This window comes from Nakaseomyces bracarensis (assembly GCF_045282275.1).
Source record: "Nakaseomyces bracarensis strain CBM3 chromosome Unknown Scaff2_0, whole genome shotgun sequence".
Lineage (NCBI taxonomy): Eukaryota > Fungi > Ascomycota > Saccharomycetes > Saccharomycetales > Saccharomycetaceae > Nakaseomyces > Nakaseomyces bracarensis.
This window is the reverse complement of record NW_027263961.1, coordinates 46,461-60,499: the sequence shown is the minus strand read 5'-3', so window position 1 is coordinate 60,499 and position 14,039 is coordinate 46,461. Positions and strand designations below refer to the sequence as shown.

Sequence of the window (14,039 nt, the reverse complement as noted above, 5' to 3'; positions counted from 1 at the left end):
ATTACTGACATAATGAAAAGCATAATATTTTATAAAAAATTTAATACTTATTTCCTATCCATTGCTGTTACCATCAAGTTAAACAGCACAATACAACAAATCATATACAAGGAGTTCAATTAAAAACTAGCTAATGGCAATGTATTATATTCGAAACATTGTAAATTAAGTTATAATAGTATAATAGTATATGAAATAATATAGCAATATATAAAATAATATATTAATTAATAAAATAATATATTAATTAATAAAATAATATATTAATTAACATAGTAATACATTAAATAGTATAATATAATATGATATAATATGATTTAGTTTAGATCCTAATTTCTGAACGTGACTTTACGTATTATATGATTGAAAATTTTTATTTTGATGCAGGATGGAAAAAAAAAATAATTGATTGATGAGCATCGATGTAGTTTCGTTTAAAGGTTAGTTAGTATATTCGTGGTTTGCCCAATTAGCAAGTATTTCCAAGGTAATCAAAGGTACAAAGAAACATAATTGAAGAGTATGTCTGACCCTAACCAACCTCAGGACCAACAACAAGGTCAAAACTACCAAAACTACTACCAGAACTACAATGCTCAGCAAGCTGGTGGTTTCCAACCTCAACAAGGATATCAACCTCAACAAGGCTACCAGCCACAACAAGGCTACCAACAGTACCAGCAATACCAAGGTTACAATGCTGGAGGATATCAACAGGGTGGTTACCAAAACTACCAACAAGGTGGATACCAGAACTTCCAAGGCCAGGGTCGCGGTGGATACCAAGGTCGTGGTGGCTACCAAGGGCGTGGCCGCGGTGGTTACAAGAATTTCAACAACAGAAACAACTTTAACAATAACAACAATGCCAATTACCAAGGTTACCAAGGTTACCAACCACAACAAGGTCAGGCCCAGACCTTGGATAGCTTCCAACAACAGCAAGAACAGAAAGTTGAGGCTGCTCCAAAGCCAAAGAAGACACTGAAGTTGGTTTCCAGCTCTGGTATTAAGCTAGCTAACGCAACCAAGAAAGAAGAGCCATCTAAACCAGAGGAGAAGAAAGAAGAACCAGTCAAGGCTGAGAAGAAATCTGAAGAACCATCTTCCAAGTCTGAAAAGACTGCTGAAGAACTTCCAAAGGAGATGGAAAAGCTAAACGTTAAGGATGAGGAGAACAAAGAGACCAAAGAGTCCAAGGACACTAAGGAAGCTCCAAAGAAGGAAAAAGAAAGCACTCCATCCCAAAATATGTCTAGTGCTGATGTTCTGATTAAGGAGCAAGAAGATGAGGTCGATGAAGAAGTCGTCAAAGATATGTTTGGAGGTAAGGACCATGTTTCTATAATTTTCATGGGTCATGTTGATGCTGGTAAATCTACTATGGGTGGTAACCTACTTTACCTAACAGGTTCTGTTGATAAGAGAACAATTGAGAAGTATGAGAGAGAGGCTAAGGATGCTGGTAGACAAGGTTGGTATCTATCTTGGGTCATGGATACCAACAAAGAAGAAAGAAGTGATGGTAAGACTATTGAAGTTGGTAAAGCATATTTCGAAACAGAAAAGAGACGTTATACTATTTTGGATGCTCCAGGTCACAAAATGTATGTTTCTGAAATGATTGGTGGTGCCTCTCAAGCTGATGTCGGTATTTTAGTTATTTCTGCCAGAAAGGGTGAATATGAAACTGGTTTTGAAAAGGGTGGTCAAACCCGTGAACATGCTCTTTTGGCCAAGACTCAAGGTGTTAATAAGATGATTGTTGTTGTCAACAAGATGGATGACCCAACCGTTAACTGGTCTCAGGAACGTTATGATCAATGTGTTAGTAACCTAAGTAATTTCTTGAAGGCTATCGGTTACAATGTCAAGCAAGATGTAATCTTCATGCCTGTTTCTGGTTACAGTGGTGCTGGTTTGAAGGACCGTGTAAAGAAGGATGAATGTCCATGGTATGAAGGTCCATCTCTATTAGAATATCTAGATGGTATGCAACATGTTGATCGTCGTATCAACGCTCCTTTCATGCTTCCAATCGCTTCTAAGATGAAGGATCTTGGTACTGTTGTTGAAGGTAAAATTGAATCAGGTCACATCAAAAAGGGTCAATCTACTCTATTAATGCCTAACAGAACCACCATTGAAATTCAAAATATATATAACGAAACTGAAAGTGAAGTTGACATGGCTATGTGTGGTGAACAAGTTAAATTGAGAATCAAGGGTGTCGAAGAAGAAGATATTTCCGCTGGTTTCGTGCTTACATCTCCAAAGAACCCAATTAAAAATGTTACCAAATTTGTTGCCCAAATTGCTATCGTGGAACTAAAATCCATTATGTCTGCTGGTTTTTCATGTGTTATGCACGTCCATACAGCCATTGAAGAAGTCCGTATCACCAGACTTCTTCACAAGCTTGAAAAGGGTACCAACCGTAAATCAAAGAAGCCACCTGCTTTCGCTAAGAAGGGTATGAAGATCATTGCCCTACTCGAAACCGAAGAACCTGTTTGTGTTGAAAACTATGACGATTATCCACAATTGGGTAGATTTACCTTGAGAGACCAAGGTGTAACCATTGCAATCGGTAAGATTGTAAAGATCATCGAGTAAAATGAATCAAGCTAAACGAGTCTTTTCCTTTTTGATAATTATTTTCTTGTTTCAAATACCATATATGTAATCAATATATATATTATTTGTACCATATTGTTTCTTAATACCGTAATTTAACTTTAATAAACAAAACAACTTCCGATAAGGACATTTATCTTGTGTTATTACAAATCATTTATCACATAATTCATTAAAGATGTTAATTAGGTTTTCTACACCTTGTACTGAGTTTTCGTCATAACCAGCACCATTCAGATATTTGGAATGTGCGAAATCAATCATAGTTAATGAACTCAATTTTTTCGGTATTTCTTTGTTCTCCACAAAGACATCATTCTCACTATCATCAGAGTCCACCTTTGATTGCATTGAGTGTAGCATTTCGACAGGTTCGGTGGAATCTTCCTGATCCTCTTCCATCATATCATCTTCATAATCATGAATCAAATCCTCTTCATCATCTAATTCATCCCATACTGCTGGATCACTTTCATATACGAAGAGCAAGCTACTACTAATAAATCTTGCCTCAGTGTCTAACAACGTATTATAGAGTAATTGAAGGCGTTGCCAGAATTGCTGATACAATTTATATTTCCGTAGCTGTGAGAGTCTATGATTGTCAAAGAAAAACTCGATTGCCTCTTTAATGTTCTCTTTAGTTCGTGTTCTTCCAAACATTTTATTTACGGAAAGGTATGTAACATCATCATTCTGTGGTTCTATTGCAAAATGCTCCTTATCCAAAGAGCATGTATCAACGGTTCGTTCGATTTTCATTCCACATATACGAAAGGAGAGAGAGCCAGAGGTAGTCATGTTGCTAACCCTTTTCATCCGTTCTTTTTTGTCTTCGGATGCATCATCATCATAGAGTTTGGCACCTAGCTTTATATCCATGATGTTTGGTTTCGAGAAGCCATGTATGATATTGTTCAAAACAATAAATTTCCTCCCATTGTAGTTTACAGAGACATGCCGGCTATCGCCTTGTTCTAATGTACCCAGATAGCAAGGTATCCACCTATAAAACGGAACATCACCATGTACATCTTCTTCCTGCGCTCTACGTGCCACTGTATCCATATAAAATTGGGCTTCAACGGCATTGTAAGGCTTGAATACTAACGCACCTTCTGCCTCTGTCAACAATCCATCGTGCCCCGCTGCCTTATGGTCCAAATCCCGCATCTGTATTTTAGCCTAATAATACACTCCTATCAACGATGGGAACAATTATCAATGATTTTATTGCTACTGCTTTCAATGCTCTTATTCACGTTTTTCAGCTCCTTCTTTCAACAATCAAAAGGTCACATGGGTACGATACTAAATATTACACAGAAAAAAACAACTATGTGAATTTGAAATAATCTAAGTTAAAGAGAAAAACAAACAATGGAATCAAGATAATGTTATTACTAGCACAATGGATGAGCAAAAAACACCAATAATAGCTGGATTCCAAAAAAAAGGCTAGTCAAAACCCCGTACAAGAAGTAAACGTAAATCACTATTCGGAGTTTTTGCCTGCAATAGAATTCCATTTGAAAAAAAATTAGTGTAGCACTACGCAACTATCTGAGTGGAAAAGTGTAAAAAAAAAAGGTCTCGCAACAGACAAACCGTAAATCAAGAGCAGCTTTTCTTTTTTGTTGGGTTAAGATACGTATAAGATGATACGTATAGTGTGATATATAGATTCTGTTCTTTTTTTTCCCGATCATTCTTTTTTCAGTAGCCGGGTAAAAACACGCTTTATTATGCAGGCTCGGGGAGGGGGGGGGTGCTAGAGGGTGCTGTGAGAGATAGGCAAGATATGCAGATAGAGGCAGGGAGGCCATGTTTGGGGGGGCCATGTTAGGCAGCTAGGGCATCTTAGGGCACCAAGGCCTTGTTAGACAGGTAGGCAGGTAGAAGGTAGGCAGATAGGCAGGTAGAAAGGTAGGCAGGTAGAAAGGTAGGCAGGTAGAAAGGTAGGCAGATAGATCCATGTTAGGATGGGATTGAACGAATGTGCCAATGGGAGAGGGGAGGTATTGGAAGAAAAAATTTTCTCTCACCGTCGTGGGCTCGTTGAAGGTGTCTTCTGTCTATCGAACAGTTCGAACACCTCGGGTGGCGAGAAGTTGGGCTAGGTTTCATCGTTTTGGGGTCGTCTTTTGGGCTTAGGCTGGAGGAGCCTTTCTCTCTCTCTCTCTCTCTGCCTAGGGAAGGGAGGGATCTTCTTATTACATTATAATGTCTTTTAGTAGGGAGCGGATAGCTGTAGAAGGAGTTTTGGACTGGGTTTAGACAGGAACTAGACTGAGAGATAGAGAGAGAGAGAGACAGAGAGAGAGAAACGTTGTTCATATTCTATTACACAGACAAACTTAGGCTTAGATCAACAAATTCCTTGAAAATACATTATAGTAAAAGATGGACGCTGCTGAACTGAAGTTGAAGGCTGCTAAGGATTCGCTCGTATCGTCGCTATTTGAGCTATCCAAGAGTGCTAACCAGACTGCTTCATCTATTGTTGATTTCTACAACTGTATTGGTGAAGACGATGAAGAGAAGCTAGAGGCTTTTATTTCTCTGACGGAGGCTTTGCAGACGTTGACGTCTGCTTCCAACCAGCTGCATGGTATCAGCTCGGAGTTGGTCAACCCTGGAGACGAGGATGCTTCTCATGGTTTAATTTCAAAGAAGAAATCTATCAAGGGTTCTGATGACGAGGACGATGCTGCTGCCGAAGAGGTTGCTCCACCAGCCAAGAAGAAGGTTGTCCGTGACCCTAACGCTCCTAAGAAGCCTCTAACGGTCTTCTTTGCTTACTCTGCCTATGTGCGTCAAGAACTTCGTGATGCTAGAGCTAGGGCTGGTCTGCCTCCATTGTCTTCCACTGAAATCACCCAGGAGATTTCCAAGAAGTGGAAGGAACTGAGTGACCAGGAGAAGGAGAAGTGGAAGCAAGCCTACAATGTTGAATTGGAACATTACCAAAAGCAGAAGCAGGATTACCTCGAGGCTAAGAAGAACGGTACTTTGCCGGAGTTCATGGACCCTAAGGATAATCATGCTGCTGTGCCTTTGCCAGTGAGTTTGCAAAAGAGACCTCACGAAGAGATGGCTGCTTCTGATAAGGTGATCAGCAACGGTCATGGTGAAGGTACTGGCTCAGGTGAAAAGAAGAAGAAGAAGAAGAAGAAGGACAAGAAGAAGGACAAGAACAGAGAATAAACTGTTATTTGAAACCACCAAGTCCTAATTTGTACTAATTTAATCTTTAAAATCCTGTATTAATATGAATTGGAATCAAAATACTTGCCTATCTTCTTAAATTATTAAAACACCGTCTTTGTTTGGCAGTTTAAGTGATAAGGCAGTTGTAATATATATCTAGGAATTTTAAAAAAATAAATAATTTAAAAAATATTAAGGTCAATAAAATATAAAAGTAATAATATATTATTATTTAAAAAAAATAATGCCTATGTTTTATAATTATTTACACGGTTTCTTTAAATATTTACTATTCGAAAGCTGTTAGTTCAGTTCAACCTTCTAATAAAACATCATTAGAAAGTATGGGTTGTTACATTGATCTGCTGGAATATTAGTTTTGATCTTGGAAAACTAGCTGTTTTCACAAGTACCTCTTCATTTCCTCAACGATATTTGCCTTAGGTACTGGCGCATCCTCAGGACGTTTCCAACTTTCAGGGAACTGGATATTCTTCAAACGCATGCTTTGTTTCTTTCTTAGATTTCTGGCGATTATATGTCTCTTATCCAATGGAACATCTGAGAAGTCATCTTTGCTTAAATCTTTGGCCTCCTTCAGCAGTTTGTGTAGAGTATCACTCAAATATTTTGCATTTTGTTGAGGCTCTGGATACCTATCACTAGACATCCTGAATTCGTCCTTTGTGTAATCATATCTAGTCTTCGCAAGCAATCTGAACTTGTGCAATTCACGTTCACCTAGACCTAGTTCTGCGGTCTTAAAAGTCATCACCACTTTCCTTGAATTTGGATGTTCTTCACCGATGTATGTCATGTATTTATAAGTCACCGGGTATTTTACTGGATCAGGGCGTCTATATTCTTGTCTGTATTGGGCCAAGAGAGGCAATTCGTATGCAGCTAGCCTATTATAGAATCTCTGTTCTCTGTGTTGGGCCACCAAATCTAAGGCCTGAGAAGGAAGCTCATCAAATTGAAATCTACTGAAACCTCCTACTTTGTCCTTAGCATTTCCTCCGCTAACCGAAGCACCACCTCCAATCTCTAACATACCTTTCTCTCCATATTTGTACAACTTCCGAATGTGCGACTCAGGAACACCAGTATATTCTGATGTTGTCAACAGAGCCTCCAGTTCCTCCGGTTGTTGCTTATACTTCTTCCCTAATTTGGCCATACGCTCCCAATAGAGTGAAATAATCTGCTCAGAGGGTAGACCCTTCCACTTAGAAGGCTCCATATAAAGGTTAGACGCAACAGGAGTAGTCTGTGCCTGAGTCTTCAGTCCCCTCTGCAATACACGACACACAGGCAACTTAAACATCTGGTACTTCGTCTTCTTTTTTAAAATGTGCTCTATGGTTGTTGTTATTTCCCTGACAAAAGAGAAAGAGAACTGTAAAAATCCAAAAACAATAAACTACCTATTGATCTTGATCAACTGCGTCTCTTGATCAAAGCAACTAATAGCATTAGCATATTAAGAAGTTAGAACTGCCTTTCAACTCCCCTTCACCAAAAAAAATATGCAACGAGATCGTACTATTTGATATAAATACCCGTGTAAGAGAATACCCATACACGATAACGTATATAGCGATATCAGGGCATTCGAAACAAATTATCGCACGAAAACGAACGTGCAAGAACGTAGAGTATGATAAACCATGTGATTTTCAATATTTTTTTTTTGTTTATGGGATTTTTGGCGATTCTTCTCTTTTGTTGATGTGTGTATAAGGGAAATAAAGGTAAGTGATGTTGTGATGGACATTTAAAGACTGGCTATAAGAGAAATGGCAGGTGGCTATTAACGCTTTGATATAAACTTGTAGCTGTCAAAATTTTTGTTTGGTTTCTCGCCACTGTTCAGAAACAAGTTCTCTATAAAGAGATCAGATTGGTAATAGAAATTGAAAATAAAACAAAAGAATTAGTCAGAGGAAAGTCTTTAAAGCATTAACCACTACAAGATCGTAACGAAGAGTTTTTGGTATACAATTAGGATATAAAAAATAGTGAAGAATATAGCTCACACAAAACAAACACGCAAAGGAAAATATAAGATAAAGCAAAAAAAAAAAATGCCTAGAAGTACTAGAAGAGGGAAGAAAAGAGAACCGACTGGTAAGAAAGTACCTCCTCCAGCCGGCAAACAGATGCCAGCCGAGATACCGACTGTTGTGCCGCGTGTAGCGATGGGAAAGGGCATTGAACGTGATGATGGTAGGAAAGTCATGGCTCTAGCCAGTACTCCTGCAACGGTGCTGAATAAGGTATTAAATGTGTTAGACCTTACATTTGAACGGGATATTGGAATGCTCAATGGTCAATATGTGCGAAAAGTTCCCGACTCAACCATCCTTTCGAAGCTGAAGGATGAGCTGGAGAAAATACATCACTTATTCAATCATATCTCGGAGTCCGATCAGGCGAGTATTGATCTGGTACGGCAGATTAGAGATGATAGGAAACTGAAGAAACTGAAGAAGGAAGAGGAAGCTAGAGAGCTAGCACGTAAAGCCGAGGAGGAGAAGATAAAGAAGCAAACTGAGTTAGATGCGGTTAAACTAGAAGAAGAAAATAAGAAAAAGGAAGAGAAGGAAGAGAAGGAAGAGAAGCCCTCTAACGATGAGTTGGATATTAACAAGGCCAAATCTGAAGATATAGAAGAAGATATTAATCCTGTTCAGAAGATCACAACAGATAATGAAGCAGTTGTTAACGAGAAGGAGAATGGAGCCAAGAAAACCACTGAGGAAGATACAACCAATATGGATGAAAAGCAGGCTGGTACTGAGAATGAAACTGATAATGTTGACAAAAAGGAAGCATCTGAAGGTAACTTGGAAAAGAAACGTAAAGCTGAAGATATCGAGAATAAGGAAGAAAGTGTTGCTGATGATTCAGTAAAATCACAAGCTGATGATGGGGAACCACAAGCAAAGAAAATAAAGATTGAAATACCAGGCGAAATCGAAACTGAAACTCCAGGAGACACCACCACTAATCCTGAAAGTAAGGATGAAATTGATATCGACAAAATGGAGAATGATCCCACTGTTAAGAATCCAAAATCTGAGTTCGTCGTTTCTCAAACACTACCATCAGCTGCAGCAGCACTAGGTTTATTTAGCGAAGAGGGTCTTGAATGTACAGGTGAAGAGTTTTTAAAAAAAAAATATAGTGTTGCCAGTTATCCTACTACAGATCTCAAAGATATGCTTCCAGGTGAACTCCCAGATATGGATTTCTCGTGCCCCAAACCTACTAATCAAATCCAATATAACACTTTTTTGACATCCGTAGAAAAGTTTTATCGTGAATTTAGTGATAACGATATCGGCTTCCTTGAGGGAAAATATATTTTACCCTCTAACTTACAGGTAGATAGCACTTATGATCCTGAAGTGACTCCATATATAATTCCAAAGTTGGGACAGCTCTATACAGAAGTATGGTCCAAGGAAGATAACGACAAAAACATTGGCAATACTTCGCCGCCTATTGTAAGCGATCCGTCCAGTATATTACCAAAAAAGAGTCCGAGTAGCCTTAATGATAGTGCATTGGAATCTGAGGACATTTCTTGCGGACCCTTGGTATCTAGACTAATATCTGCCATATTAAAGGAAAATATCCAACAATCAACGGATGACATATCAACTCCTGGTTTCCATTCTGATGACCACAAAACCAGTATCGATATTAAGGAAGAGAATGAGGACAAGTTGGATCTGCCTACCGTTGCGGACACTACTGGCAATACTAATGAATCGAACTATGATACTGCAATGACTAATATGGACACAATGGAGAACCCTGATACTGTGAACAGTGAAGCTGATCCCTTGTCGAAAGGTACGATTAGTACGTTACCTCCTGGTAATGGCTGGAAGATAAATGATGTCAATATCGATTATCCAACCTTTGAAGAGAGATTAAAACGTGAACTGAAATATGTTGGTATCTATATGAATTTACCCAAAGACGAGAACAACCCTAATGGAGATGACCCCGATTGGTTGAATGGTAGAGAAGACGATGAGATTAGTGCCGAACTGCGTCAACTACAATCTACGTTGAAGCAAGTAAACAAACGCAACCAACTACGGAAGAAAACATTGATTCCTCTTGTAGAGAAACAACTCGCTTGGCAAGAATATGCCTCTATCTTGGACGACCTTAACAAACAGCTTGATCAAGCTTACATTAAGAGAATCAGAGTCCCCAAGAAGAGACGGAAACATCACGGCAACGTCACTTCTGCCAGCGCTTCACAACTGGCACAACAGAAGGCTGCAAATTCAAGCCTGAAAGCATTGCTCGAGAAACGACAGAGGTGGATTACAAAGATCGGTCCTTTGTTCAACTCCCCTGAGCTCATGAAACGACTACCCAAGGAAAGCGTCTTCGCCAGTCTTGAGACTCAGGACGACGACGACGACGACATCGACGTCTTCGCCCAAAACAATATCAACAAAGAAGACGATTTAGAAGACTGAGAACATAAAGAAGTAGAGACTTCTACTAGAACATTATTGAGTATATAGCATATAAATAATCATATCAGAAATCAAAAACTATATATTGGCATTTGATACAATATCACATTTCACGTCGCTATAAAAGGAGAAATTTCGCAGCTTCGGGCTGTTTTAGCGGGAAACGCCCTGTTTAAGATATAAAAGGGCCAAGTCAAGAGCTAATTAAGCCAGATGGCATGATATATTCAGCGTCCATAGAAGTATAAGCTTGATTGTGTTGATCTTTTATTGTTCTATTGAGAATTGAGTTCAAAAAAAAGAAAAACGGAACAAGACAAGTGTTAAAATTTGATTATAACGCATTCTTATTTTTAATTTTTAAGGGTTACACCAAGGAATACATCAATAATAAAATAAAAACCATAAAAACACCTATTTGAGCCATGTCCAGAGCGAAGAGAATTATGAAAGAGCTTCAAGCTGTCAAGGATGATCCTGAGGCTAACATCACGTTAGAGTTTGTCAGTGAGTCGGATATTCACCATTTGAAGGGTTCTTTCTTGGGGCCACCTGGTACGCCCTACGAAGGTGGTAAGTTCATAGTAGATATTGAGGTTCCTATGGAATATCCTTTCAAGCCACCTAAGATGAAGTTCGACAGTAAGGTTTACCATCCTAATATCTCCTCAGTTACCGGTGCCATCTGTCTAGATATCTTGAAGAACGCCTGGTCCCCTGTAATTACGCTAAAGTCCGCTCTAATCTCACTACAAGCGCTATTGCAGTCCCCAGAACCCAATGATCCCCAGGACGCCGAGGTTGCCCAACATTATCTACGAGATAGGGAGTCCTTCAACAAGACTGCGGCGCTGTGGACCAAGCAATACGCCTCTGCAGAAGGCAGCAGCGACTCTGTCGACGAGGCACAACTCTACGGTATTGACCCAGAGATCGTCAAAGAATTCGAATCACAGGGATTCGAGAGAGCCAAGATCATCGAAGCACTAAGGAGACTCGGAGTCAAATCCCTAGACCCAAACGACAACGCAACAGTCAACAAGATCATCGAAGAGCTCTTGAAGTGATCGAGCTTCCCAGTGATTGTCTCATAATTATAAGTACTTTTTATAATATTATTAAACATAAAGCACTTAGTTCAACAGTAAAATAAATTATAAATAGATCACATGATATTGCGTATATGAGTATAATAATCGTGACCCTCTTCCTTTCTTTCTTTCTTTTTTTTATTTTTTTTAAAGTGAGGGGGTGGTTCATTGTGGTGAGCGGACATTGAAATGCGGTCTTTAAATTGGTGTTTTTGATATATAAGCTCATCGACTTCTCAATTCTTGTATTCTGGTGGATATCGATATATAATTTGGGAAATGCTGTTAGGATCACAGCAACTAGTCAAAGATAGTTGTTTTTTTAGGATCCTAGGCAGATATCATAATTCATTAACCTGGTAAACTTTTAATAATCTTTTTCTAATAATAGGGCAATTGTATAGGAGACATCTGTTCTTTACAAGATAGATAATTTATTTTAGGCTTAAAAAGACCTTTAATATGTCCTGTGCCCAATCATATATACATTTGATTCCATCGAATGTGAAGGAGGCCGCTAAGCAGTCGTTGAGATTCAATAAGATAGGGAGCTCTGTGCGGGCATCCACGACAACTAAGCCTGTGTCTTTGAAGATACATTTGGAGAAGTTCCCCAGTTTCATCGGACATGCTTCATCTCGAGTGAATAGGATGACAAATGAGGATGCCTACTCCTTAAATATGTTAAAGTTGCCCACACGAGCCGAGCAATTGATTGCTAATAAGAACAGGGACCTGGTTACTGGGAACAGCAGGAATGTGTTGAATCTCTCGATCTATGATGGCCACGGTGGTGAAGGGAGGGTGTCTAAATTGCTGGCGAGTGAGTTTCATAAGATGTTTGTTGATAAATATCCTACACAGGACGATCTTTTCGATTTGTTGGATAGGTACAGGCGAGTCATCGGCGGACAATACTGGAATGAGATGTATAAGAACAGGGAGTCCTTTTATGATAGATATATTAGGAATTGTAACACTAAGCAAGAACAAGTGCTTTTTGGTTCAGACAATAAGGGGTCCCGTATGATCTTTGACAAATGGGGGAACATAATTGATAAAACCAGTCTATTGACAGAATTTGAGCGCCTGAGGCTGTATTATTCATACTTGAAGTTCGACTTAGAAAATTGTTGCGGACTCAATAATAGCCCTTCAGAAGATATCGATATTGATGCACAGGCCAAAAAATTCCCCGGTGGTTCAACTGCATCTTCCATCTACTTATCTTCTCATAACGAACAGAGTACAAATGATGATTCCTTTTTTATCCATCCTACAGGGCTGTTCAAGCTGGTAGTGACGCAAGTGGGTGACACTAGAATAATCTTATGTGACAAGAACGGTGTAGCCCATCCCCTGACCAAATTACATCACCCATCCTCCAGCAGAGAGACGAAACGACTAAATATAGATGAAGAGGACGAAGAAGCTGATTCCTTCGGGGAGAAAAGATTTCTCAATAATTTCGCTAATACAAGAGCATTCGGTGATTTAATAGGTAAAAAGGAAGGTCTATCTGCAGAACCAGATATATACTCATACCTTGTTGGTGACACTCGTCAAATTCCGCACTCTGAGAAATCTAAATTACAGTTCGGCGGCGACGAGTGTTTCGTGTGTATGGTCACTGATGGTGTCTCAGATGTTCTTTCAGATCAAGAAGTAATTGACCTTATCACATCTACGGTTAATATGAGAGGTCTGAGGACCGCCTCACCACAGTATCTTGCAGACGAAGTAGTTAAATTCGTTCAAGAAGTTGGCGATAGACATGCTGACAACGCTACCTGTGTTCTTCTGAGATTACCAAATTGGGGTAATTGGCCTTCAATCGACCGTACGGGTGCTCAGAGAGAAGAGAAACTGATGGGTTGGAATAAACCCAAACAATAATATTCATGTTTTTTTTTTGTTTTTTTTGTTATTTTGTTAGTATTCTTATATTTTCCAACAACAAAATGCAATTATTTATGGCAATATTCCAAAATCACTGTTACGACTTTCAATGAATTTTAATATATTATTAATTTTTTACTTTTACTATTTTTTTTTTTCGAATAATTATCGATACTGATATTATCTCTCACTGCTCTTTTTTTATTTATATCCTTTTATCTTACTAATATTATACAAGCTCTCATTTTATCCCTCTATTAACTTATTAACACTGTTCTATATGCTGGCCATGTGTGAACTATATATAGATATAAACTATTTTTTTAAATATTAAGATTTATGATTATATCCCTTCGTGTTCTTGCTCGTTGAGGTCATATAACCTTTTTCTCAGTAATCGCAACTATAGTAGCTGACTAACAGTATCAAGCTTATATAGTTGCCATGTTTTGAAGCTTCAGAATTGTTGACACTGTGGCTTGGTGTGTCTTAATTCGTTCTATGTGGGTTAACCTCGCTTTCGGGCAAATCCATTTCGCTATGAAATAACTGTCGACTGCAGAATGTAGAACAATAGAGGTTAAAAGGGTCAGGGATCTAATCATAGCTAGAATTAAAAACTAATATAAAGATATAATAAATAAAAACCACAATTAAAAAAATTAACTACTTAACAACTGTTGTTAAAATTTAT

General features: G+C 38.6%; 7 protein-coding genes across 7 annotated transcripts; 5 read left to right on the top strand and 2 right to left on the bottom strand.

Moving 5' to 3' along the window:
- Positions 1 to 522: 522 nt before the first annotated feature.
- SUP35 (translation termination factor GTPase eRF3) lies at positions 523 to 2,616 on the top strand (the record flags this gene model as incomplete). Its single annotated transcript, XM_071050319.1, has 1 exon — positions 523 to 2,616. One exon carries the CDS (start codon positions 523 to 525, stop codon positions 2,614 to 2,616), a length of 2,094 nt encoding a protein of 697 aa, XP_070908565.1.
- Positions 2,617 to 2,790: 174 nt separating this feature from the next.
- Positions 2,791 to 3,810, bottom strand: ARG82 (inositol polyphosphate multikinase; the record flags this gene model as incomplete). The annotated part of the gene is made up of 1 exon (XM_071050318.1): positions 2,791 to 3,810. One exon carries the CDS (start codon positions 3,808 to 3,810, stop codon positions 2,791 to 2,793), a length of 1,020 nt encoding a protein of 339 aa, XP_070908564.1.
- Positions 3,811 to 5,040: 1,230 nt separating this feature from the next.
- HMO1 (Hmo1p) lies at positions 5,041 to 5,844 on the top strand (the record flags this gene model as incomplete). Its single annotated transcript, XM_071050317.1, has 1 exon — positions 5,041 to 5,844. One exon carries the CDS (start codon positions 5,041 to 5,043, stop codon positions 5,842 to 5,844), a length of 804 nt encoding a protein of 267 aa, XP_070908563.1.
- Positions 5,845 to 6,250: 406 nt separating this feature from the next.
- Positions 6,251 to 7,174, bottom strand: RSM24 (mitochondrial 37S ribosomal protein mS35; the record flags this gene model as incomplete). Its single annotated transcript, XM_071050316.1, has 1 exon — positions 6,251 to 7,174. One exon carries the CDS (start codon positions 7,172 to 7,174, stop codon positions 6,251 to 6,253), a length of 924 nt encoding a protein of 307 aa, XP_070908562.1.
- Positions 7,175 to 7,934: 760 nt separating this feature from the next.
- Positions 7,935 to 10,355, top strand: NGG1 (histone acetyltransferase NGG1; the record flags this gene model as incomplete). Its single annotated transcript, XM_071050315.1, has 1 exon — positions 7,935 to 10,355. The coding sequence occupies one exon, from the start codon at positions 7,935 to 7,937 to the stop codon at positions 10,353 to 10,355; it is 2,421 nt and encodes an 806-aa protein (XP_070908561.1).
- A 425-nt stretch (positions 10,356 to 10,780) lies between these two features.
- UBC1 (E2 ubiquitin-conjugating protein UBC1) lies at positions 10,781 to 11,422 on the top strand (the record flags this gene model as incomplete). The annotated part of the gene is made up of 1 exon (XM_071050314.1): positions 10,781 to 11,422. One exon carries the CDS (start codon positions 10,781 to 10,783, stop codon positions 11,420 to 11,422), a length of 642 nt encoding a protein of 213 aa, XP_070908560.1.
- A 486-nt stretch (positions 11,423 to 11,908) lies between these two features.
- On the top strand, positions 11,909 to 13,342 carry PTC6 (type 2C protein phosphatase PTC6; the record flags this gene model as incomplete). The annotated part of the gene is made up of 1 exon (XM_071050313.1): positions 11,909 to 13,342. The coding sequence occupies one exon, from the start codon at positions 11,909 to 11,911 to the stop codon at positions 13,340 to 13,342; it is 1,434 nt and encodes a 477-aa protein (XP_070908559.1).
- Positions 13,343 to 14,039: the final 697 nt, after the last annotated feature.